The following is a 23,877-nucleotide window of genomic DNA, read 5'->3' on the forward strand; positions in this document are numbered from 1 at the left end:
TCCCTCAATCGGACCCCGAGGTTCAAGGAGGAGATGGCTCGACTGGCCAGATAGAGGCGATCAATCGGATCCACAGGGACAGGCACGGGGTTCATGATTGGCATCGGTGGAAGTATGGATGACGGTACTAGCCTGAAGGAATATCCACGGTGTTGGTGTACGGTGCAGTCGCGACGTGGCAATAGTCTGGATTCACGCGGTCGCAGTAAGCCTGAGTCATCTCCGTGTGATGACGCCAAACCAACAGCTTATCACCTGCCTCGCGGTCGATCCACGCTCAAGCGCCCGATGACTCGATCCTCCTGCATCATCCGCAGCAGACGAGGGCTAGAAGGGCATGGCGCACGCCATGACATCAAGGCTGACTAGTCTTGGCTTCTATTGTTGGAAAGCCCTGGCGTCTTCCACGCCGGAGAATGGATCAGCCGCATTCCTCGCATTCCTCGCCGAACCCGAGGTTGTATCAGGATTGCCAGGAAGATAAGGGAAGATAAGAAGTGCTCTCTGGGTATCTGACATGCTGCCAGCTATGCAGGTCATATTAAGTCGCTAACTAGTAAATAAATACGCCAACTTCTGCCATCCCATCCGATGTCCAGCACCAGATCCATCATGCGTAGCATCCTTTCCATAGAAATAAAAAACCTATTAATGATGATAGCCTTGTGGTTGTGGCATGCTTATTTCCAAAATCCATCGTATGCTCATTCATCCATTTGCCATTGGTAATCCAAGGCTTCAAGTCTCCCCTTCCGGTTCCTCGCGCCAAACCATTCCTTCTCGAACCCAGTACTGCGATCCACCCCATCCCATCGATGACCCGGTCGAATCCCATATCGATTCGGCTGGGCCGCCCCCCGGTATAACGGCCGACCTGTCGCGCTCTTCCCAGGACCCTTCGTATTCGTCAAGAACTGAGCCGCGGGATCATTCCACCGCTGCTGAGCCTTGAGATCATCGTTCAGAGAATCATCGTCGATAGTACGCGCCACCGGCATCGCCCGCACGTCTTCCAACTGCTGCTTGCGATCCGCCCGCTGCTGTCTCTGCACGTCGCCCATAAGCGCCTCCTTCGCCTGCTCCTCCTTCTCCTTCTTCTCCTCTTCTGCCCGTCGCGCCTCCGCCCGCTTCATGGCCACGTTGATGATCCGTCCCGACGCGTCTCGATAGATCGTCTCCTGCGCCTGACCCGCCTGCGGACTGTCCTTGTACTTGGCCGCTTCGGCCTTCTTCCGTCGCTCCTGAGCAGCCACCATCGCGGCCGTCTGCTCCGCCGTCTGAAGACCCGCGCGAGCCCCAGATTCCATCCGCATAGCGTCCTCTCCATCTTCATTCTCCTCCTCCGCCACGGCCGGCGCGTCCTCGTCGTCCCCGGCGTCCCTCCGCGCAGCACTCTCCGCCGCCGCAGAAGCTAGGATCGCGTCGGCCGCGTCCTTCTCGGCATCGTTCGCGACGGGCGCACCGACCACTTTCCAGCTGGATTTCTTCGCACGACGGAACTCTGCGCTCCCGCCGGATGCCACGACGGGGCCATCTTCATCGTCCTGGCCGAAGGTGGACGCTTGGGTGCGGAGATCGGGAGGGTCGTCGTCGGCGATGATGAGGCCTTCGTTGGCGGCGTCGGCGGTCTTGGTCTTCTTGCGTTTTTTCTTGGGGCGTTCGGTTGCGGGGTCGGCGGTTAGGTAGTTTTTGGCGAGGTAATCTGCTAACGAGGAGGGCATTTTGATTTCGTATACTGGAGAAGGGAATAGGTTTTGATTTTACTTGAAGGGGGTATTAAAAGTGTGGAGGTGATTCTCTTTCTGGTTATCTTGATAGACGGAGTATTGGTTAATCCGGACGTGTGGATGATTACTGGAAAAGAACTAGCGTTTCTGCCTGAGGAAGAAGCATCACTGTTTACTCCGTTGGCCAAAAACGCTCCATCAACAATAACTGAAGATTTATGTCTTATTTCTAAGTTTCAATGCATTTCCCATTCATACAATACAGCAGAAAGTACGAATATGACTACGCAATCTCTGCTTCAATAATCCCCTGTCCATCCGGGGGCTGCCAGAACTTTACGACCCGTAGACCAGATCCCTTCAAGAACTTCTCCCATTGCGAGCAGGTCCGTTCCATACCAGGACACCAAACCATCACCACCATGTCCAGCAAAACGGGAAGCAAGCCCGCCCCAGAATCAGGCAGAATGAATTCCTCGAGAACAAGCTTGGAGTATCCTTTCTCCATCGCAGCAATCACATGGTCCAATATGACTTTGCACTTCTCGTCCAACCAGTCGTGCAGGATGTTTTTCATGTAGTAGACACGAGATCCTGTTGATATGGAGATGTTATTAGTGCATATCCATTCCATTGTTCGCTTGGATTGAGAAAGGTTGGTTTAAACATGAGCACAAGGGTAAGGTTTACCTTTAACCGGTTGAGGCGTGAAGAAATCATGTTTCACGCGTTCGATCTTCGGTTCCAACGTTGCGATATCCTCAATCACTGCCGGAAGATCCTCGAGGATAAGTCGTCCCGGGGCGTCCGGGAAACGGTTCGCAAAGTGAGCAATGTCGTGGCCACGGCCGCCGGCAATCTCAACGAGAAAAGGTCGAGTTGGGCCATAGGCAGTTCCGTCGAGTATCTGTCTCTGCACAGGGAACTAGTCCGCCCAGTATGGGCGACTGCCTCGGACCCCCTCCATGTACGTGTTGAACCGCGCGAGAGAATTGGGGTTCTCTGCCATCCATTCCCAGATGCTAGTATCGAAGCCGTGTGCATCCTGTAACGGCGTGGAACGAGGGTCGCAGGGGTTCTGATAGCCTGTGTTTCGAAGAAATTCCGGGGCTCGGACGATGCCGGGAAGGCAGTCACAGAACCTGATGAGGTTGAGTCAATGAGGTTTTAGGTTGAAGTTTATAGCTTAAGGTCGAGAGAACACGAAGATAATTTAGGGAATGGTACACTTACAATGAGTCTATGACCCCAGCGGAGATTCTTTGGGCCATTTCTTCAGTCAACACACTTGGTGCATACAGACCGAGTCCACATTCCTTGACATATTCAATATTTGCCAGCGCGCGCAGAATTCGCTCTGTTTCTTGTCAGTTCAACAAAGAGTATCATCCAGAAGTAGAGACAAACCCACGAATACCGGATCCGCTTTCTTTGGCACGGCAAGTTGCTTGGCTGTTGCAGGACCTCCATTGACCAGCGATTTGTACACGTCTAGATCATGGCCAATCTTGACAGTCATAAATAACAGAGGCTATCTGGTCAGCATCATTCCTGGTATGTTATATGTTTGCACCTACCGAAAGTGACAATTGGATGACCGCATCCTTCGGCTTTCCAAGAGCTCGGCTCAGTTTCTGTGTGAGCTCAAGAGCCTCGACTCGAGTTGTTCATCTTGTGAAGTCGCAAACTCGTCTAGCTTGGCCTCCACAGTTTCGAGAATAGACTTGACATCGGTTTCAATCGGACCTATTACGGTAGTGAGGGAATTTGAACAACTAATGTCGAGAAATGGCAAAGTGGTGCAGCTGCCGGCTTTCTTATCTCTCAAGATGCGTCATCAAAAAGGGTCTTAGAGTTCAGAATCTTCCCAGGAAGTCTATATTTCTCCCACGTGTCTATACAAAAAACTTCTCGGGCATGACGGCGATTCCTACCCATACAGTAATAGCTCATAAGACGGAAGCGACGCCGAGGGAGATATGTCCCGGTATAATCTGACCAAAGAGGTAATAATCAAGGATACAAGTCAACATTCGAAAGCATAATTAACCTTATCCACTTTGTCTCCGGGGATACCGTGAATTATTTCGCCACATGTCAGCAGTGTCCAAGCATCCCTCATCAATTCAGAAAATCATTTAAGGTCTGCTACGGAGTCAGAGGTTATTAAGAACACTGCAACCTTGGATATGCGGGTTATAGGCGGCTCTCCAAACGTTATAGACTTGGTTGGTCCTTTTTACCGAGTAGAGCTCTCCAGCCTGTCTGATAGAACACAAATAAACATGGGTTTAGACCTGCTCGAACTTAGCTTGGCTTATTGTCAGCCTGCTGAGACAGAGTGATAAAGCTATGAATACCACCCGCACTGCGAGGCGGCAGGTTTGTTGGCAAGAAGATCCGTTGATTCAATTTCTTTCTGTGTAATCAGATATGCTCAATGTTAGCCTCTAATAGGTTGTTAGAAAATTGGTTGAAGATAATCATGTCTTTAAGTTCATATCATATGTCCTTTTGCTTTCTGGAAGAAAGGGTATATAGGGACAGCCGGGGTACTATTAAGGTCTCTAGAACGGGACGGCCCTACATGTACCGGGACGGCCCTATATGTAAGGCGAGATGTAGTATTTCGCTATGTCCCCAGCACAAAAAAAAAAAAAAACACAGATCAAAAGCAAAAACATACAACAGCCGGGATTCGCTGGTGGTCACCCACCCAACTACTAACCGGCCGGCGTGTGGCTTAAGTACGGCTGAGCGGACGGGAAGCCCTGTTCTCCACACCCTGTGGTCGTATGTATTGGGATGAAGTGTGTTTTGAAATATCAAGTACAGAAAAGGTTGTTCGAAGCTGCTTGACGGACCAGGAATGTGGCAGTACTCCGTATGCGCTACAGAGTGGAATGACGGAAGTAGTAGATTGTTGCAGATGGGCTGGGTGATCTAGATGTATCAGGCAGATACCGATATACGGTTCAGGAGCAATGTGAAAAGGCTCCTCTGACACACATTGAGTGCAAAGATCCAATTTGCTTCCGCATATTATACTAACATTATGATCTCCATCACTATTCCCAAAGCTCCGTAGTATAAGCTGTGATAAGAGCAACCCTAAAATAATCCTCCGTCCCACCACATAGGGACACGCTCGATGGCGCTCGTTCGGTGGTTCTTCAATCAACCGCCAGGGCAGCTGCAGGTCTTCCACATCCTCCCGCAGAGGTAGCAGAATTGAGCATTGCACATACATCTATTCACGACGAAGGTCAGTGAGTTTGTTATAACTGCCTGATTTGGGGCACTTATTCAGAAGATAAATCGGTAGTAACGCACATCATATGGGGACAGCCTGCGGTTCGTTCCACCAAATGCCGACAGGAGTAGCAGCGTATCCAGCCTTTCTTCACACCAAGGGAGAGGATAGCTTGCAGCGCCTTGTCTTTCGGACAATCCTCGGAATGAGCGGGACTCTGACATATCAAGCAAGTCGAGGAGCGACAGGATTCGCATTTCGCGGTTTCTTCTCCAGCTTTTATCCGGCTCGGTGGGAGAAACCTGCCGCAGGCTTTATTGCTGCAGTATTTGGCGTCTTTGGTGGTGAATTCGACTCTTGCATCCTCGAACGCGCGCCGCTGCAGTACTGACATGTTATTACGGATCAGGTTTAGAGGGATCACCTTGCGGCAGCATTTAGGTGGGAAGAGCGTTTGGTCTTTCGTCGCCCGTAGGAAGAGACCTTTCAAGCAGCTGGTACAGTAGAGATCGGAGCACTGCAGGCGCACTATCTTTTTCTGCGGGAAGTGGTCGTAGCAGACACAGCATTGAGGTTTTGCTTTAGTGGTTCTTGACAGCGCCTCTTTCGGTTGCTAGATATTTGTGCAGGAATCAGCAAGTTCGTCGTCCAAGATAAAGTAACCACTCCTCAATCGGTAAGTCGTTCTGGAAGAATCCCTGACCGTGGAAGCACCCTCACCACGATTCCTAGCCAACCGTCTATCGTTCGCGAGTTTTATCTTCCTTTCCTCCTCTTTATTAGCCGAGGCTATCCTTCTAGATGACTGGCTCAACCGTCGGTTGAGATAATTGTACTGCCGCAGCAGTTCGTCCCAGAAGGCCAGCATGGCGGCCGTACCGCGAGCGCCGGACGGAGTTCTCGTTTCATAAAAGTGATACTTTTTGTCGACTTCGGCCAGTCGCTTCTTTACGGCTTGGATTTGGGCCCGCAGGACCGATTGGGATTGTTCGTTGGAGGCTGGTGTTTTGTCACTCGAGCCTGGTTTTGAGATTGGACGTGGTCGTAGCTCTACCATGTTGTGGATTAGCAAGAGATGAGGACATGCAGTGGGAGAAGGGCACTGAACAGTTACGCGGGGCTCTAAGGAGAAGAAGCATACATAGCCATCTTACTACCCAGGATGAGGTCACATTGACCAGTTAGTTCGTCATAGTCACTGCTAACGATCCATCATTGCCAGTGTTTCCCCTCTCACTCCTCTTTTCCTGAAGCTCGAGCCCGCCTAAAAGAACCACCCGGGCCGTTGAGTGGTCCTGAACTGGATTCCGAGAATCCGATGAACTTAGTGAGGCCCAGACCTTGAATGGGAACTATCTAGGCTGTCAATTGACATAGTAATCCTGCTAGTTACTGGGGTTCCCCTTTCTGATAGCGAGGCATACACGTAAGTCGGATGAAGGACCCGTGAGAGATTGTTCACGATCTATTACCTAAATCATTGCGTGGGTCATACCAAAACCTCTTTGACCGATGTCATATCGCGGTATAGAAATAGTACTAAAACCGATAACTAGCAAATGTAGCCCTCTGATTAGTCAATATATTCTGCAAAAAAGGCGCCTTACCTTTTTAATCCAGTTAGTCTGGCTGACAATTCCCTCCTACTCTAACCCCATCTATCTCCACTTCTATCTCTATCTACACTCTACTTGCACTTGCACTTGCACTTGCATAGGTACTGGCGTGCTTGCTGACTTCTTGATCAAACACCCACAACCCCAACCTCCCCCCAAAACCAAGTACAAACAACCCTACCCAAACCAGTGCAACCCAGACAAGAAAAACAAAATGCCCCGCTCCGACGAAACCGAGTTCTGGATCAACGCGGTGTACGCCGCCGTGCAAGAGATCCCGATTGGCAAGGTGACTTCATACGGCCATATTGCGCTCTTGTTGGGTCAACGTATGTCACCTTATCTCTAGTATCTACCAACATACCTTCCCCGCAGAACCAACACCCCATCTCCATATCTATCCACATCCACATGCACATCCCCAACCTCAACCCAATCAACAACACCATGCCATACCATACTATGATATACCTACCATACACACCAAGAACCGAAAAGGTAACAAGAAGAACAGCCCAACGTCCCCGCCAAGTAGGAACAAGTCTAAAACACCTCCCCTCGGATCCAACGCAACACTTCAACTCAAGCAACGTGCCATGGCAACGCGTCATAAATGCGAAAGGCATGATTTCGCATCGGTGCGTCCCTATTCTGCCTACTACCTAATCTATCACTTTCCCATTCTATTCCATACCCCATTCCATTCTATATATCCCCATCCCATCCGTCTTAAGCGATCACTGGTATATATATGTGTTTATCAGAGTGCTAGGATTTTTCAGATGGGGTTTGGATTAATCATTAATCGTTTATGTAACTACAGAGAACCCGGGGACGCAGAACGACAAGCAGAAGTATTACGCGAAGAAGGTGTAGAGGTGGAGACGGACAGTATGGGAGAGTTCTATATCGATATGGGTCGGTACGGGTGGTTTCCTGCACAACTGCCGAGTGAGGAGGGGTTGGATGATGACGACAATCGACAATGAAAATAACAACCGCAAAGATATTCCGACAGGTTCAAATTACAGATACATGGACCAGGAAGCATGTGCATTCAAATCATATTTACAGATTCCCTAAAGAGAACTCTGTCATTGTATCATCTTATCGCCATGACACCCCCACACCGGATCCCATACTGCGTTGGCTCGTAAATATGGTCGCGAAGGCTTACCAATTCGTAAGCAAGGACATTTGAAATCAGAGAGAAAACAGAGACGGTTCAACCAGGGGGAAAAGAAGAGGGGGTCTTTTGGATGTGTCTAAGCGCCAGTCTCAAGGTGGACAAAGTATCGGTATATGATAAGTGTGAATCGGGTTTGGAAAAATCAAGAGTAAATCGGAACTCTATGGGGGTTCAACAAGAGCAACGGAAAAGATCGAGACAGGCGCATGTATCGTAAGTGAAAGAAAAAGAAAAAAGGAATGGAAGGTAACGAAAAGGTTGCAAAACAACAAGGCATGTAAGGTCATGTCGAAGAATTCATAAACATCCAGTAATGTGCCAAGCGAAGACCAAAGATTTCATAAGATATTTGTAAAGAAAATTGAGAGACAGATTTCCCCTCGCCCCCTCAGAAAAAGACTCAACGATAGGTCATGACTCACTTTTAGAAAGCCTTAATATATTATGGTGCTTTATCTTCTCTTGACCTCTGTCGCCCAACCTTCGATGCCTTCGCCTTTGCTGCCGGGGGTTATCCCCAGATCGATTCCATCCATCCCGAGAGTATCTTTCGTCCACACGTGGGAAGACATACCACCGGCATTGGCTCGTCGCTCTGGGGACACTTCCAGCATAGGCAATAGGAACTCGCTGATTTGCATACTCTGTTCCACTGAGAAATGGTACTTCTCGCGGAGTACATCAGGTAATGCCCAATGGCGTAGTCGGTGGATGTTTCGCAATTCCCCTTTACGGTTGAAGATGTCTTGCGACCATTTGCCGGACAGACACAGCGACTTGGGGAAGGGTCCCAGAAGCTCAATGATCTGCGCGATGTGATCGTCATCTTTGCCGTATTTCGTACCGGATTGCGGATCAAATAGATAGTCGCCGGTGATGAGTTCGAAAACCTACAGCCAAGTTAGAGATAGAACCCGATGGCATTGCCGTGTTCCAAACGTACCATGCAAGCCATACTCCAAACGTCGGTACTCGCCCCCCACTTAGAACCCAAGATGACTTCTGGCGATCGGTATTGTCGCGTTTGGATATCGTTGGTGAAGTGATGTCCCACCCAGCAGGCATTGCCCAGATCGGCAATCTTCACAGAGATAATGTCGCACTCGGGTTCATCATTCGACGTTTTCGAGGATGTCTTGTCTAGCGAGATGCCCGATACCTCACGCTCCAAAAGATCCCTGCCATGCGTTAACAACCAGAAGAGGGAATAGATCGCATTCTCGATGAACATACGTTGTCTTTTCTCGTTGTTTCTGCTTCTCATCTTCATCTTTAATACCCAGCAGGTCTTTCATCGACGTGCCTTCATTCGCGGAGGGGCCTGGGATAGATGAGCGGCCTCATACAACACATGTAGGGAAAAGGGCACAGATAAAAAGTTCAAACATACCTGGCGATCCGCTAACCATCTGGCTGAGGCTGCTGTGGGAATTTTGCGAGGTGTGCTTGAAATCGAAGCTGGTGTTGAGCGGACTCGGTAGGGGTTGGCTCCCCGTGATCAAGGTCCTGCGTCGTCGCCGCCCGTTGCGATTATCCTCCTTATGATCCTTCTTGGATTCCTCCTTCACGTAAGCCTTCACGATCTGCTCCACGTCGCCGATCTCGATCAGCACGTTCTCCGGTTTCAGGTCTGTATGAATGATTCCACATTCCCGATGCAGATAGTCCAATCCCAAAAGTACTTGTTTCGTAATCTGCTTGACCAATTCCATGGGAATGCCGCGATGGTTCCATCGCTTGATTAGGCCGAGCAAATTCTCACCCAGGACCTCAAAGACCATGCAGACGTGAACGCCATTCGGGCCCTTGTGTTCGAAGGAATCGAGAAGGCTGACGACGTGTTTGCGACCGGGGTGGGCGGGCTTGGCTTGGACGATGCGGTTCAACAGTTTGATTTCATCGATGGCGGTTTCGGTGTAGTGGGCGGCGGAGCGAACGACTTTGAGGGCGACGTGTTTTCCGTTGGTGGTGTCGCGGGATAACCAGACGGTCGAGAAGTGACCCCACCCCAGCTTGCGCACGACGACATAGCGACCGTTGTTATACGTTTCGCCGACGCTGACGGGGTGGTAACCACCCTTGCAGTAATCTTCCGAATCTTCTTCCTCGGCGGTCGTTTCGACTTCCTCGACGGAGGACGTGGAGGGAGAACGCGATGGCGGGACGCCGTATGTGGGAACCCTGCCACCCATATTGGTTAGAAGAGAAAAAAATACCCAACGTAGCGGAAGAGATCAGGACAGTTGCAGAGGTTGGTAAGGGGTAAGGCAAGAAAGAAAAAAAAAATAGAGACAATAAATAGAAAGGCAATCAAAGAATGGCCAGAACAATGACAATGTGGCGGAAAAGACAGATGAGGAAGAGAAAGCGACGATGAATTAGACAAGAAAGAATGGGTCGTACCCCTCAGTAGTGGCAGATTGTTCGACGGCGGGTGAAGCGGCGTCGTTGGTGACGATCGGCTTCAAGTCGGTCCCTTTTCTTCTCTTCTTACCGCCGTTGCCATTGGCAGCAGAGGCAGCGACGCTAGCCATTTGCTTCCCTTTATTCAGGACGGCCTTGGTGATGTCGACCCCGTCCATGGCGAGTGAGGAGGGATAACTAAACGGCGCAGGGATGTAGAAAACAAAAGAAAAAAAAAGCAAAAAGCGAGTAGAAGAAGAGGGGAGGGGAGATTGAAGAGGTAGAAGAAGAAGACGAGTAGAAGGGAAGGAAGGAGGCCAAAAAAAGTCGGGTTGGCGCAAAAGATCGAGAAGGAGGAAGAGCAGGAAAGTTGTTGGGCGGCGGAGAGAAGCGGCGGGTGGTTGTGCGAGGGGTTGTTGTTTGGTCTCTCTTGCTTTTCTGCTTGTTGCTTGCTTGACTTCTCGCGCTCTCTTTCTCTCTGCAGCGAACAAGCGCCCGCAACCGCTCTGGAGGCTTAGACCGGAACTTGGACCGGGAATGAGAAGATAGTACGGTCGGAGAATTGTAGCGACAGAGATGGTGTCGACAGCATCAAATGAAACACACGAGAGGTAAGGGTGGCAGGTGCCAGCAGGTCAAGGATTGGAAACAGAAGAATGTGTCGGGGATGGACGCAAGCGCGTATGACGCAAACGATATGGAGAAACGAGGGCGAAAACAATGTCAATCGGGGAGGAATGGGTTTCCACCCAGGAATGACATCTACGGGGTTAAATCTCCTCCGATCGAGGACTTGAGACCTGCAACCGACGGATTTCCTAATCTCAACGGCACCGAGATGCACAAAACATGGGGGAATATCAGGGAGACGACGGTGGTTGATGGATCTACCCCGTACCGATGTGGCAAATCATGAATGGATTGTTGGTCCTTCCGATGGTCGGCTGTACTTGGCGGGGGAGAGATGTCTACGGTCATTTACTGCTAGGTGGTTTGGGTATTAATCTTGATTCTTATTGAAGTCTTCTATCTATATCCTTAAGAACGAAGAACGAGAACAGAACACCCAACATGTCAAGAGGAGCAATGTCCCCCAAAGATCGGAGAGACGAGGGGCAGGATGGGGCAGCGATAAGTGATGACGAGACCAGCCATGTCTTTTCCTGTCTGCTTCCGGCCACCTCGACCGAATAGGGATTTTGCGATCGGCGCCAAGTCGCTTGTTTCGACACACTTGAAGGTTCTCGTGGCCCTCAACCTGGTCAGAAGGATCGCGATGCTTTATATCGAAACTCAAGCGTGGTGAAATCTGCCGGTTGAGGTGTCAATCGTGCCAATCCCCGTGCGAGTCTAGACTCGAGGGTCAGATTGATCCAGCCCAAGGAGAGTGGATGCCCGTTCCTCATACTCCCGTAAGGTGGTTCACTACCCTAAAATGCCCGATTTCCATGCCATCCCTGCCTCCGTCTTGGTCGGTCGGTTCTCCCTGACGGAGTACTCTCCCCTCGATGTCTTCGCCATCGTCCTTGAGGTATCCGTGAGGTAATCCTGAAGATCCCCAGGTTGACGGCGACCGTTGCGTCCGGGGCCATCGCGGGTCTGGGCGTCGCTGAGTCATCCGTCTGTGTCGTCATCGCTTGACTTCTGTTACTGCCTTGGGATTCAGGCCAGAAGCCTAGCACAAGGTATCCTTGACGTAGATTGCGGGGAGATATGCATCTGTGGGTTTTAACATATGGCCGGGAGAAATAAAAGAGATATAAGGTTCATACTTCAAGGGCCTATTATGACCCTCCCATGGCTGTTTTGGGACTTGGTCTACCTCGGTGTTACTCGTGGATCCTGCGGACAACCAGAATATACATCTGTCAACCTTGTTTAAAATTCGAAACACCGAACACATGGTAGGCATTATTATCCCAACCCACTTACCAATGTACTTAATTCATGCAGTCTAGATCTCAAGTATGAGCTTGAATTTATCACTACCATTCCGTATCCTGAACATATTCTGGGTTCACCTCTGCTAGAGCTTCCACAGTACCTAGGACTGGCACATCTTTTATGGACATGACCATCGCTTTAATTGAGGGAGACTGCATTCATATCGATAGAGAAATCGCACCACTTGACTACTCCATGATTACTCCCTAGCCGTGTGTCCCGCTGTTTGCCTTGGTTGCCTAGGATAACTCGATTGTGCCAGCATACCGTTAGATCAGAACCCCGAAGGCTACTCCGTACAATATAATCATTTCCAATTGAAAACCAGTCTCAATTGCAATGGACATTTTACACCAATCGGAAACTGTAGGAAACTCGACAGGTTGAACACGCTCTTCGTGTGACAATGCTTGGCTGTCGTCCCTCCCAGAAAGCCCACCTAATTCGCTGGATAGAAAGTGTATAGACAAAGCAAAGAAAATAATAAAGATTCAAGCGCCTGACCCATGCTCCTCTCTTGCCCTTGGACAAAAGAGGAAATGGCGAGGTTATTCACCGGCTATGTTACTGCATCCCCACTTCCACAGAACTTCGTTAAGTGGGTGAAGGATTTAACCTAACCTAACTAATAGCTTAAGTGACCTGCTAATTTGCTTGCTGGGAACATCACCCATCTTCCTCCAAATTTGTGTCACTCTTGTTTCTTGTTCGTTCTCTTTTGTTTCCCCCCTCTGCATAGTGTACTTATCCTCCTCTCCTCACACCCTATCTAATCCCTAAAAGCGCCATTCTATCAGCAACCGAATTATCTATATGCTCTTATAACACGGCTTGCTTTACTCTTTCTACTGATATCTCCTACAGCTTCATAGAACCCTCAAACCCTTTCTCGACGCCTGTTATCCTTGTATTCTGTATCTCAGACACTCGCAGCCTTTCAATAGACAGATATGGCCGACACTAATCTCACTAATAACACCAGCCCTTGCCAGATACAAACGACCGTCAACTAGCCTCGCGCTCTACCTTATATATTGTTAGAAGACGGTCGTCTTGAGCAATCACAATAGTCCCTTCGATATATACCCCCCTCTTCCGAAAGACCCCGACGTGTCTCCTTACCTACCTTTACAAGATCGTCTCGTCTATGGCAATCACAATACTCTTTTGAATATACGCTCCCATCTTCTCAAGAACCGCAACGCCTCGTTCACAGCTGGCTCCTAATCTATCGGCTCCCGCGACGAGCCCGAATTCCAGACTCGAATGGGGCGATATCACATCCTTGCTTTTTTTACCTATAATACCTATCAGTGCGATCCGAAGACAAAAAGACGAGTTCATCTAGGAATGCAAGGAGATCATAGATAACGAAGGGGAAAATTACAAGGAGCGTAGACGTTGTGAGATAAGAACGCGCTTGTTGACTTGGCAAGTTCGCCCAACATGGATTTCACAAGCCAGGGACATAGAGAAGGGAGGCCCCAGGGGTATAGTAATAAATGACGATCAATCCGAGGCCGGCTGCGCAGAAATTGAGCGACAGAGGCTGATTGACAGGAGGGGAGCGCCGGGTCAATTGCAGGTTCTCGAGCCTTGTTGGCTCTCTCGGCCGATTCTGCCTCAGAAGTTATCCTTACTTTGGTTAATCGCCCCTAGTTATCGGCCCAGGACAGGTGAGTCGAAATGTACGAATTGGTGTCGGTCGATATCGGGCCGGAAATGAACAGACTATCTAGGCGCATATACTTCGTAGTCCGTACATCGTACAGGTCTACGGATATGTCGGATAGAAATGATAGACTCCATAGGCCCGCCTTTTTCCTTAGTTTAACACGATCGTGGAAAAGTCTGGAAATCGGCAGTTCCGATTGCCTGGCAAGCGGCAAATAGCCACAGCTCCTACATACATGCCCCAAGAATGCAGGGGTACGCCACTAGGAGATAGATAGGGCAGATTGCATGTTTCTCGATCTGCGCTGCGAAATTGCCATCAAGGGGGTGTCTAAGACAGATCGATCAAATAATTGACACGGCACGGATTGTGTTCTAGGCCTGACAGCCAGATCGACCACAGAGAAATGTATTGGAATAATCAGTTCACTCATTAATTCAACCATGTAAGGGGTATCGGCACATAGTTGCCCTCCGAAGTTTGAGTTTTTTCTACGGATCACGCCGAAGTTGTTTCATTTCGGCTAGTTATTAAAGATACCTGCATTGAAGGGAATAATAATTCCGATCTAAGGAAACTATTGTCCGCATGCGACAGGCTAATATTGGATGTTTTGGTATGCACGTCAAAACATGAAAAGAAAAGAAGCAACAATGCCGAGGCATGTGCAAACTGTGCAAACACCGCGCCTCTGTCAGGCAGATCAATGACTGCCAGATTGTGAAGGGCACAAGGCACCAATAGTGACATCATCTGCATGGTCTCGATGGGGTATGGGGCGTGGGCATAGCTCCTCCAGATGACAGATGGGCTCGTGCTTCAAACAGGTGGCGAGTTCCCCTGAGTCTATTAGACGGTTAGAACCTAGGACTTAGACCTTAGTTAGCCTCACAAGGATATGCATTTATTGCCCCATAGTGAGCCCACTGTATAAGGTCGAGGGAGTCCACATGCTGAACTATGCTGAGAGGCAATGCACACTCGTGCAAGGCGGCTATCATCGATGATGTCTCTCACTTCCATGCGCTTTCTAGAAGCATCGAAGGCACGAGCTAGAGGTGTTAGCCCACCGCCTAGAAGCATGATGACAATTTGTCATGATTGATTGGGCAAAGATACGTGTTATGCCTTCTTAGCATAAGGTGATCTTCTTAACACAAGGAGATCTTGCCGCTAGAAGATTCGAATCTCCTTTTCAGCTAAGCTTCTGCAAGGATCACTACAATTCATGGGACTATGCCTTTCCAGGCAGAAGAATAACGAAAGGTACACTTTATGGTTGACTTAAACTTATTTAAAATATCTTGGCTATTCTTAGCTATCAGTTCTCCGCCTGACATAAGATGACGTTCCTGAAATTGTAGCTGTTATCTATGACCGGATGCCACGGATGATGTTGACAACTCGACGATTCTTGTTTCCTGACCCAGAAAAACAGGTTTGGAAGATTGATTCAGAATTTGATCTCGCCATCGAAGCTAGATATGCAAGATGCACTGCGCATGGACGTCTGCCCTCCCTTGTAAACAACAAACATGTTCTTATTTTATCTTCACGCGCCTTACCCCTATCTCGTGGTCTTCTGATTGCTCGACGTGTTCTGCCGACATGCACGCCATCTGGTCTGTTCTCGAGGCCATGAGGCGTCTAGAACACGGGCTCAAACAGATGATTGGACCCCTGAGTAGGCTATCCCTGATACAATGGCCCTGAGCGTGTTTCTTTGCAGGTGCTCGTGACCATGATGGTCCGAGACCTCCGGCGTGCCAGCCCCGACTCTCTCACTATCGGCACCGGCGTGCCGAGTCCTGTCTGTTATTTAACCCATCGGCTTCCCGACCTGCTGGACTCCGGTCCCCCCCTTCTGATCCGAACAGTTCCTGAATGTGCTGTACAAATATCCAGGACAAGTCGCCTGCCCTTCCTCTCTCTCTTGCACCTCACTTGCCTTTCGTCTTTTCATTCTGCCACTAACATCCAGCCCACACTTTTCCCTTTTCGCTATTACCGCAGTTTGACCGTCGATGGTCTTGGCATTGACACCTACAAGCAACGGATGACTAACGGGCGCTCTCATTCGACAAGAATTTATCCCACCGGTAGCGAAAGAATCTTTCGGTGTGGGAAGACCTTTTCGTTGAATTCCTTCATTAATTTCTTTTCTTATTTTTTGGGCTTCGATTATTCTTTTTTATTATTATTTATTTGATTTTATCCCCATCCCAGTCCTCCGAAACAAACCGCTTCTCGACGGTGTATGATGGTCTGACGTCGTTGACCACTTACGCGACAATACAATCCTTTGGTTGGATCTTAATCCCTGGGTCCTCCAAAGCCAAGACCTCTACCGAACTCGGCAGGCTAAAACATCAAGCGGCATCTGTCCGACACCGTTTACGAAGCCAAGGCCGACCGTGTACGACCGGCATCTTACGACGATCGGGCCGAGTCTCTGCACACTTTCGTGGCCGACTTGGCGGACTCGGGATCGCACTTCGTGCCGGTGCCGAAGTTCCTCCTCTTGACCGATGCACTGTTTGGAATACTAGGAGTCTATGGTGTGCTGAGATGTCGTAGAGGGTTTTGGGGGGAAAATTCAAATGGGTTGCATACACTAATGTGCACTATAGGTTGTGGGTACTCTGGAAAAGAAAAAAAAAATCTCAGATTGTTTCTGGTCCACAAGCTGAGGGCAGGCAGGACATCTGGATGGGTGTTGTTTACGACAAACGCTGAATCACCTGATGGAACGGCTTTTATGAACGGGTTTTGTGTTTTTTTTTGCTGTGATGGCTACGGAATATGGCCGGGGCGTGAACGCGCAATGACGACACAGGTTCTTATCACGCGGCAATATAGCTTGCGACATCATCGTCGGGTGTCCCTGCGCACGGTGGCACATCGGATATCTTGTTCGTTGTACACCTACGGACTATCTGAGTGTACTGACTGTGTAGATGTCAATGTCTCAAACTCACCTTGACAGATATAGCATCATCGTGCAGGTGTCATGCTCCGGTGGTTGAGCAGCTGATCGATGGGATCAGAATTCCTGCTTCGCTATTCGTCCTCCTGGTATTCCTTTCTCTTGGGGTTGTTGCCTCAGACGTCAGACAACTCGAATTACCTCAGCACGGAGTCTCCCCGTCGCTTTTACTGAAACAGGTGCCGCTGAACGAATCCGAGTCGTACGGATCCGAACGTCTCTCCGGACTCCGAACGACCTGATGAGCTCCAACTCCATTTCTCATCCGCCGTGTTCCGAGTTGGCTCTCGCCCAAGAGAGTAAGCAAAACGACTGACGTAGGTAGCAGAAAAAAAAGGGATTGGCCATTGGCCAAAGCAACGATGGGGCTCCTAAAAGAGGGGCAGAAACTTCGACCGGCGCCCGCGGGCATGGAAATTACTGCCACACAATCGTCAGCGGCTCAGGAGCGAGACCGAGAACTCGAGAAAAAGCCCGGAAGCCTGGAAGGCACACACACATGCACCTTGTCCCATGAGGAGGAAGGTGGAGAGGGAGTTGATCCCCCACGATGATTGGCCCATCCAGATGGTGATTGTCGGCTGGTGTGCGTCGTTTAGGGCAAAGCGGGGATCCACCGGGATCGCCCTCGAGGGATTCAGCCAGCGAAAAAAAGTTGGTGTCCAGTTGTGTGTGTTCCACCAAGTCCACACCTTCTTTCTCCTCTTCCTCCCCACCCTCTCGCCCCACTCTATCGTTTGCCGAGAGGTCTTGGTTGTACGCTTGTTCTTACCAAGAGCGCTGCCCTGAGCTTCGCTGTTTCTTGTTTTTTGGCTGAAGTACTTGGCGCTACCGAAGCGGGTTTGGTTTTGATATTGACGCAATCAGCGATGATCTGGACTGTCTACACCCATACGGGAGGCCTTTTTCTGACGTCGTTTTGGCCTGTCAGTGTCATGGTGATTGGAGCATCGGGTAAAAAAAAGCCGCTGCCTGACAGGTTTTTATTCATTTTTTGACTCGGCTAGGAGATACTATCTCGATTCAAATGCTCATTGTCCGAGTGGACCGCCAGGGGGAAAAAAGACACATGGAACAAAGCAAAAATCAGAAAAAAAAAGTGGTGACTAAGACATGCTTCTTTTCCGTCTCCTGCCAACTACGGCGCGGCCGACCACAGGAGATGCACGAAAACTAACGCACGCTGTTCAGAGATGAGGGTCGCTAATCTAGATGCATTGCTAATAAGAAGGAAGATTGAAGAGACCGGGCGCTTTAGACGGACCAATGGACCTGCAGGAAATAACCCCTCGGTTTAAGGTGGAGTTTCGACCGATCTAAATGTCGTAGTGATAGCAACAAATACACATAGAGAAATGATTGTTGCCTTGCCTCGATTCGATGATCAATGGTCTGCTCAACCCGGACACGGAGCCCGCAAAAAAGAACGCAGAAAGAAACCTAATGGAACATAATTTGACAGCGCAAGGGGAATCCGAGACTGAGAGAGTTTGAGACGCGCAAATCAGAACTCTGAATATTATGAGTTTATTACGATGGGCTAATAAGATTCTCCATGCAGCATACCCGATCCAAATTTGCTAAAGGAGGGGGGAGAAAACCGGAGCCTCCGAATCAAACGTCGCGTGAGGCCTGCCTCGGTGGAGGGATATCCATGCATGCATCGTTTCTGGTGTCGAGTTCGATGGACCTCGGTCACTGTTCCGATAGCAGTAATTGACCTTATGCGGCAGATTGGCAATAGAGCAATGGTTTGACGGAGTACTCCGTGCATGCCCTTGTCTTTTTTGATATCTCTCCCTGTCGTCCAAATTTTCTAGTCGTGTCATAAATTATAATTCCTTTGTTTTGTTTTTGCTCTCTGATATCGGACTTCTTATTGGGTCATATGGGTACAGGGATTGTTTCGCCTTGCAGGAGCAAAAGACGCTAGGTGCGGTCGGGACACCTCCATCCACGGGAACGGCTTCCCGAATGATGACCGAGAAAACACGCTTGTACCCGTTAAGAATTATCGGGACGGCAGAAATAATGATTTAGATAATATTAAAATAATTAAATAATAAATCATGCACCAGCAGTGGCCGCACGGAGGACAGAGTGGATAATCCCCATGTACGGCAGGAGAGGGGAGAAGGGCGGACGCACGGTGGAGGAAATCTCAAGCATTCCGATAGTTTTGGTTGGTAAAAGATTAGGTAGTCAAAACTTATTCCACTGGAACGGATAATTAAACGTGTACTCAGTCCAGACCGAGAAAATGTGTACACAAAAACGAGATTATCTCATCAGGGGGGTGTGCAAAGCTGTACTTTACTTTGGGGGGTTGAGCAGTTCAGCTCCCTCTCCTCCCCCCCCCCCGAGGACCCGAGAACAAGGGACGTTCCCCGTGGGATCAGAGAGGTTCCTCGCTTAACCTGCCCTCTGGAGGTCTGGAGATGACCGAAACTGGCAGGTCGGACCACAAAGGACTATCGGCCATTCACGGCTCAGACAGCAAGGTATGTGCTCCGTAAGAACGCCCGCAATGCACGCACATATTTCCCTATGCGACGGCGGAATGGGAGATGTGTCGACTGTTGACGAGAGCACTTGGTGGAGTTTGACCAACTAACTAATCCGCGGTGGAGGATTCAATCAGCTGTGTTTTCTGAGAGGATGGTCAGGATGGATGTTTTCGGATGGTTCGCCAATGATGGTGGCGTCGAGGGACCCATCGTGAATGATCTTATTTTTTAATTTTCTTCTGTTAATTTTCTGTTGACTCTCGGGTCCCCTTTTCCCTGGCCCTTTTTTTCGAATTTTGATTTTTCGATTTCCGATTTTATTATTTGTTTCCCCCCCAATCTGCTCCTTCGGCTCCATAAAGAGACAACTCTGATGTCATTGCTTATTGCATCTTCGGCGTACCCACCTGTGGGCCCTTAAACCGCCCCAAAGAAATGCTTAACCCAGCGTTATTGATGCATTCAGTCCCCTGCTCCACAAAACAAACAATGGTACGGTTGACTATGAGTGCTCAGAATATGGTGGAGGGTGAGTTTGGGGGATAAGAGATTGCCGGCCAGCATGCATGGTCGCCACGACTGCCTGTACATGGAGAAGTAGAAAATCCCCCCCTTCCCCCCCGTCCTTCTCCGCGTTTGTTCTTTTCGTTTTCTGTCAACTATCCCTTCCTCTCAACCGTGTCAGGCCAAACACCGAGAGAACCACCGGGAATACACCTGATCTCGCCTGGTGTACAGATCTAACTGGAAACCTGTTCCGTGCTTGCTATCTCGATCAATCCCTTCTTAGTTCGCCCAGCATGGCGCCGCCTAAATTTGCTGGCATGTCGGGGAAGCCCCTGTCCCTGACTGTGTCTACCGTTGCTACTATGGGTTTCTTGCTGTTCGGTTATGACCGTATGTACCATCCAGTATCCTAGCACGTTGATGTGAGACGGGTGCAGTAGGCTAATAATGTTTCTATAGAGGGTGTCATGTCCGGTATTATCAGTGACAAGGCTTTCAACGATGTTTTCACTGCTACCAAGGATGATTCCGTCATGCAGGCTCTCGTCACGGCCGTTTACGAACTTGGTTAGTCCCCTGGATCCTATCCTCCCAGACCACCCCAAACTGACCACATTGTACAGGATGTTTGGCGGGTGCATTGTTCGCCCTGGTGTACGGTGACTCGACCGGTCGTCGCCTGATGATCTTGTCTGGTGCCGTTGTTATGATCATTGGTGTCATCATCCAGGTGACTTCGTTCGTGGACCACATCCCTCTCCTTCAATTCTTCATCGGTCGTGTCATCACTGGTATCGGTAACGGAATGAACACTTCCACTATTCCGACCTACCAGGCCGAGTGCTCTCGTACCAGCAACCGTGGTCTGCTTATCTGTATCGAGGGTGGTGTTATTGCCATCGGTACTGCGATTGCCTACTGGATCGATTTCGGCGCTCACTACGGCCCTCCCGACCTCGTCTGGCGATTCCCTATTGCTTTCCAGGTTGTTTTCGGTGTCATCATCATCGTCGGAATGTACTACCTGCCGGACTCTCCCCGTTACTTGATCTCCAAGGACCGTGTCCAGGAGGGTGAAGTTGTGCTTGCTGCTCTCGGTGGCTGGGAAGTGGACAGCCACGAAACCCAGATGCAGAAGACCCTTGTCATCGACTCGATCAGAGCGTATGTTTTGAATATGATACTGATGAAATGACCCCTCATCTACGAGCACACTGCTAACGAATTTGCTTTCAGTTCTGGTGCCGCCGAGAAGACGAAATTCAGAGACTTGGCTACCGGTGGACGCTCTCAGCACTTGCGTCGTATGCTTGTCGGTTCTTCTTCCCAGATCTTCCAGCAGCTTTCTGGTTGCAACGCTGTCATCTACTACCTCCCCGTGCTGCTCAAGGATATCGGTCAATCGAACGACATGTCCCTCCTGATCGGTGGTATCAACATGATCGTGTACGCCATCTTCGCCACCTTCTCCTGGTTCTTCATCGAAAAGATCGGTCGTCGCAAGCTCTTCCTTGGTGGTGCTTTCGTCCAGTGCATTGCCATGATCATTACCTTCGCCTGTATGATCCCCGGTGACGACGAAACCGCCAAGGGTGCCGTGGTCGGTCTGTTCCTGTACATGGCTGCTTTCGGTGCCGCTTGGTTGCCTCTGCCCTGGTTGTACCCTGCCGAGCTGTCTCCCATCAAGACCCGTGCCAAGGCCAACGCCGTCTCGACCTGCAGCAACTGGCTGTTCAACTTTGCTGTCGTCATGTGGACTCCTCCTATGATCGCCTCTATCAACTGGGGTACCTATCTCTTCTTCGCCGCCCTGAACGGTCTCTTCATCCCCGTCGTCTGGTTCTTCTACCCCGAGACCGCCAACCGATCCCTGGAGGAGATCGATATCATCTTCGCCAAGGGTTACACCGAGAACATCAGCTACGTCACCGCCGCTCACCAGCTTCCCAAGCTCTCCGACGAGGAGATCGAGGCCAAGGCCAACGAGTACGGCTTCGGTGGCGGTGTCTCCGAGGATCCCGAGAAGGCTGCTGCCGACTACTCTCCTTCGGAGTAAACAGCTTTCCAATATTCATGACAAAACACAGCACGCATTGGGGAGACTTACCATCACCCCACAAAACCATAAAAAACCCTTACATTTCAGGCTCCGGATCCTGATAACCTTCTGCATCGATACCCGTGGTCCGCTCCGATTCGGATCGCAACTTTCCTTTCCTTGATTATACCATACCATATATTATGCATCTTGAATTTTGTGTTTTGGACAGTACATGCCGATAGACTTGGCGTTGCAATGCGATTTGACACCGCCATTGGTCTGTCGTGCCGATCTAGAGATCACTATATTCCCCTGATGTTTTGTGTGTTATTTTATATGGTCTTGTTTTGATTTGGATTTTCATCTGCGACTACCCCTTGAGTCTCATCCGTGGAACGGATGAATGTGGATGGTTTCCTCACTCCACATGGGCTTTTGTACATTTATGACGGTCGATATATCATAGACCACTAGATTTCCGAAAGTCATTTACTTTTCTGTCTTCAAACTACTTTCTGAATATCTGTAGTCTAAATTATCTTCAACTCGTAAGTGATAGTACCAGTGTAAGTATAGGTGGCTGTTGACCTTCGCACCATCGACGTCGGTAATGATGTCATTCGCGTTGACATTCCGGCGGCAGTTACCCATGGATTTGAATCTAGAAATCCGGAGTAAAGACCTTCCAGACCGTTTTCGAATCCTCTTTTCCTCCGTGCCTGGTCATACGGGGTAGTTTCCTATCGAGAGTGCGAAAACCATCGGTCGCAGATATACCTGTCATGTAGTTGAGTGACTCGTTCTACTTCCACCCATGAATGATTCATCGATCCATTAATTAACTGTTCAATTGATTGATTAATTAGCGAATAACCATCCTCCCCCGTCTATGTACTTCCTGCTTCCGAATGCATGACCCTGCTGCCTGCCTGCCTTAGCTGCCGTGTCGCATCCAACCACTCAGCCAAGGAATGCAAGGGTCATTCGGTAACAAACCACCCCCTGCTGTCGAAATATTCATGGGGTAAAATGTAGTTGGTTGGTTGGTTAGAGTAGGGGCAAAAAAAGTAATTAAAAAAAAATTCTTTCTTGATACATCGCTTCGTTCTTTCTTTGCCTTTCTTTTCTTTTTCCTTCGCCTTTTCTTTTTCCTTTTTTTTTCTCTCGCACATTCACACACACACATCTTTCTCCCTTTTTCCCCTTCCTTCCTTGATAATAAAAAAAAATTTAATTCTAATTAGGGATATCGACATCAACAACCAACCAGGATCCTCCCGAGACAAAGGAAATTAGACAAAAATCAAGAAATCACATCGGACACCTGATCTCTTGCGGCAGTGATCGGCTGATCTGACTCCGCCTCATCCATCCTCGTCCTCTTGCGTGCCCGGTTCGCGATCATCCTGATTATTCTGTATTCACGACGAACTGGATTTGTTCTCGAGAGAGAGTCGCACTTTCCCTCTCATTTGATGACTCTTGACGTGTTGATTGCTGTTGACTGATTCGATCTGACTCTTGAGGCTCTTTCCCTACTTTTTATTCCATCCCCGCAAGGCAGAGTCATCATCCTCCATTTTTGCTGCCTTTCTTTCTCTCTGTTCGCTTTGCCTCGGGTTTGTTTCGAATTCATATCGGAGGTTTACTTTCATTTCTCCTTTTTATCATTTTTCCCTTCAGTGGATTATCAGTTCCGACAGGAAAGTTTACCTGAAAGGGTTATCTTGTTCATCACTTTCATTGTTCGTTGGTGTTGTGTTTAGGTCGCTTTGCTTTCTTTCTCTCTATTCAAGGTTGTCTAAGGTTGTCATCCTTGCTAGTCTAACCTAGCTTCTGTACTTGATCTTAACCTTGGGGGGTTATCTTACTCTTCAAGTTACATACCTACTTGTCTGTCTCCTTTTGTCACCTACGTTTTTTCTCAGGCCATATGCGATCCGTTCATCGCGCATAACTGTATTCGAATTCTCGATCACCCGAGGTTTGTTGCTGCTGGATCATGCGAATCCAGCTCTCCGTCGGCCCC

The 23,877-nt window shown here is 49.3% G+C and overlaps 8 protein-coding genes across 8 annotated transcripts; 4 read left to right on the plus strand and 4 right to left on the minus strand.

The window, feature by feature from the left end:
- Positions 1-704: 704 nt before the first annotated feature.
- On the minus strand, positions 705-1,721 carry cwc26 (putative cell cycle control protein (Cwf26); the record flags this gene model as incomplete). Its single annotated transcript, XM_046093168.1, has 1 exon — positions 705-1,721. The coding sequence occupies one exon, from the start codon at positions 1,719-1,721 to the stop codon at positions 705-707; it is 1,017 nt and encodes a 338-aa protein (XP_045949146.1).
- Positions 1,722-2,010: 289 nt separating this feature from the next.
- On the minus strand, positions 2,011-3,246 carry LDX57_011423 (uncharacterized protein; the record flags this gene model as incomplete). Its single annotated transcript, XM_046093169.1, has 5 exons — positions 2,011-2,321; positions 2,418-2,640; positions 2,686-2,869; positions 2,961-3,084; positions 3,135-3,246. 5 exons carry the CDS (start codon positions 3,244-3,246, stop codon positions 2,011-2,013), a joined length of 954 nt encoding a protein of 317 aa, XP_045949147.1.
- Positions 3,247-5,593: 2,347 nt separating this feature from the next.
- Positions 5,594-6,037, minus strand: LDX57_011424 (uncharacterized protein; the record flags this gene model as incomplete). Its single annotated transcript, XM_046093170.1, has 1 exon — positions 5,594-6,037. One exon carries the CDS (start codon positions 6,035-6,037, stop codon positions 5,594-5,596), a length of 444 nt encoding a protein of 147 aa, XP_045949148.1.
- Positions 6,038-6,810: 773 nt separating this feature from the next.
- Positions 6,811-7,472, plus strand: atl1 (MGMT family protein; the record flags this gene model as incomplete). Its single annotated transcript, XM_046093171.1, has 2 exons — positions 6,811-6,925; positions 7,420-7,472. The coding sequence occupies 2 exons, from the start codon at positions 6,811-6,813 to the stop codon at positions 7,470-7,472; spliced, it is 168 nt and encodes a 55-aa protein (XP_045949149.1).
- Positions 7,473-8,237: 765 nt separating this feature from the next.
- Positions 8,238-10,367, minus strand: SKY1 (serine/threonine-protein kinase; the record flags this gene model as incomplete). The annotated part of the gene is made up of 5 exons (XM_046093172.1): positions 8,238-8,675; positions 8,729-8,963; positions 9,019-9,106; positions 9,176-9,966; positions 10,189-10,367. 5 exons carry the CDS (start codon positions 10,365-10,367, stop codon positions 8,238-8,240), a joined length of 1,731 nt encoding a protein of 576 aa, XP_045949150.1.
- A 9,499-nt stretch (positions 10,368-19,866) lies between these two features.
- On the plus strand, positions 19,867-20,220 carry LDX57_011427 (uncharacterized protein; the record flags this gene model as incomplete). Its single annotated transcript, XM_046093173.1, has 1 exon — positions 19,867-20,220. One exon carries the CDS (start codon positions 19,867-19,869, stop codon positions 20,218-20,220), a length of 354 nt encoding a protein of 117 aa, XP_045949151.1.
- A 293-nt stretch (positions 20,221-20,513) lies between these two features.
- Positions 20,514-21,002, plus strand: LDX57_011428 (uncharacterized protein; the record flags this gene model as incomplete). Its single annotated transcript, XM_046093174.1, has 1 exon — positions 20,514-21,002. The coding sequence occupies one exon, from the start codon at positions 20,514-20,516 to the stop codon at positions 21,000-21,002; it is 489 nt and encodes a 162-aa protein (XP_045949152.1).
- A 111-nt stretch (positions 21,003-21,113) lies between these two features.
- LDX57_011429 (uncharacterized protein) lies at positions 21,114-21,863 on the plus strand (the record flags this gene model as incomplete). Its single annotated transcript, XM_046093175.1, has 1 exon — positions 21,114-21,863. One exon carries the CDS (start codon positions 21,114-21,116, stop codon positions 21,861-21,863), a length of 750 nt encoding a protein of 249 aa, XP_045949153.1.
- Between the last annotated feature and the right edge of the window lie 2,014 nt (positions 21,864-23,877).

The sequence above is a fragment of the Aspergillus melleus genome (assembly GCF_016097325.1).
Source record: "Aspergillus melleus strain CBS 546.65 chromosome Unknown contig7, whole genome shotgun sequence".
Classification (NCBI taxonomy): Eukaryota; Fungi; Ascomycota; class Eurotiomycetes; order Eurotiales; family Aspergillaceae; genus Aspergillus; species Aspergillus melleus.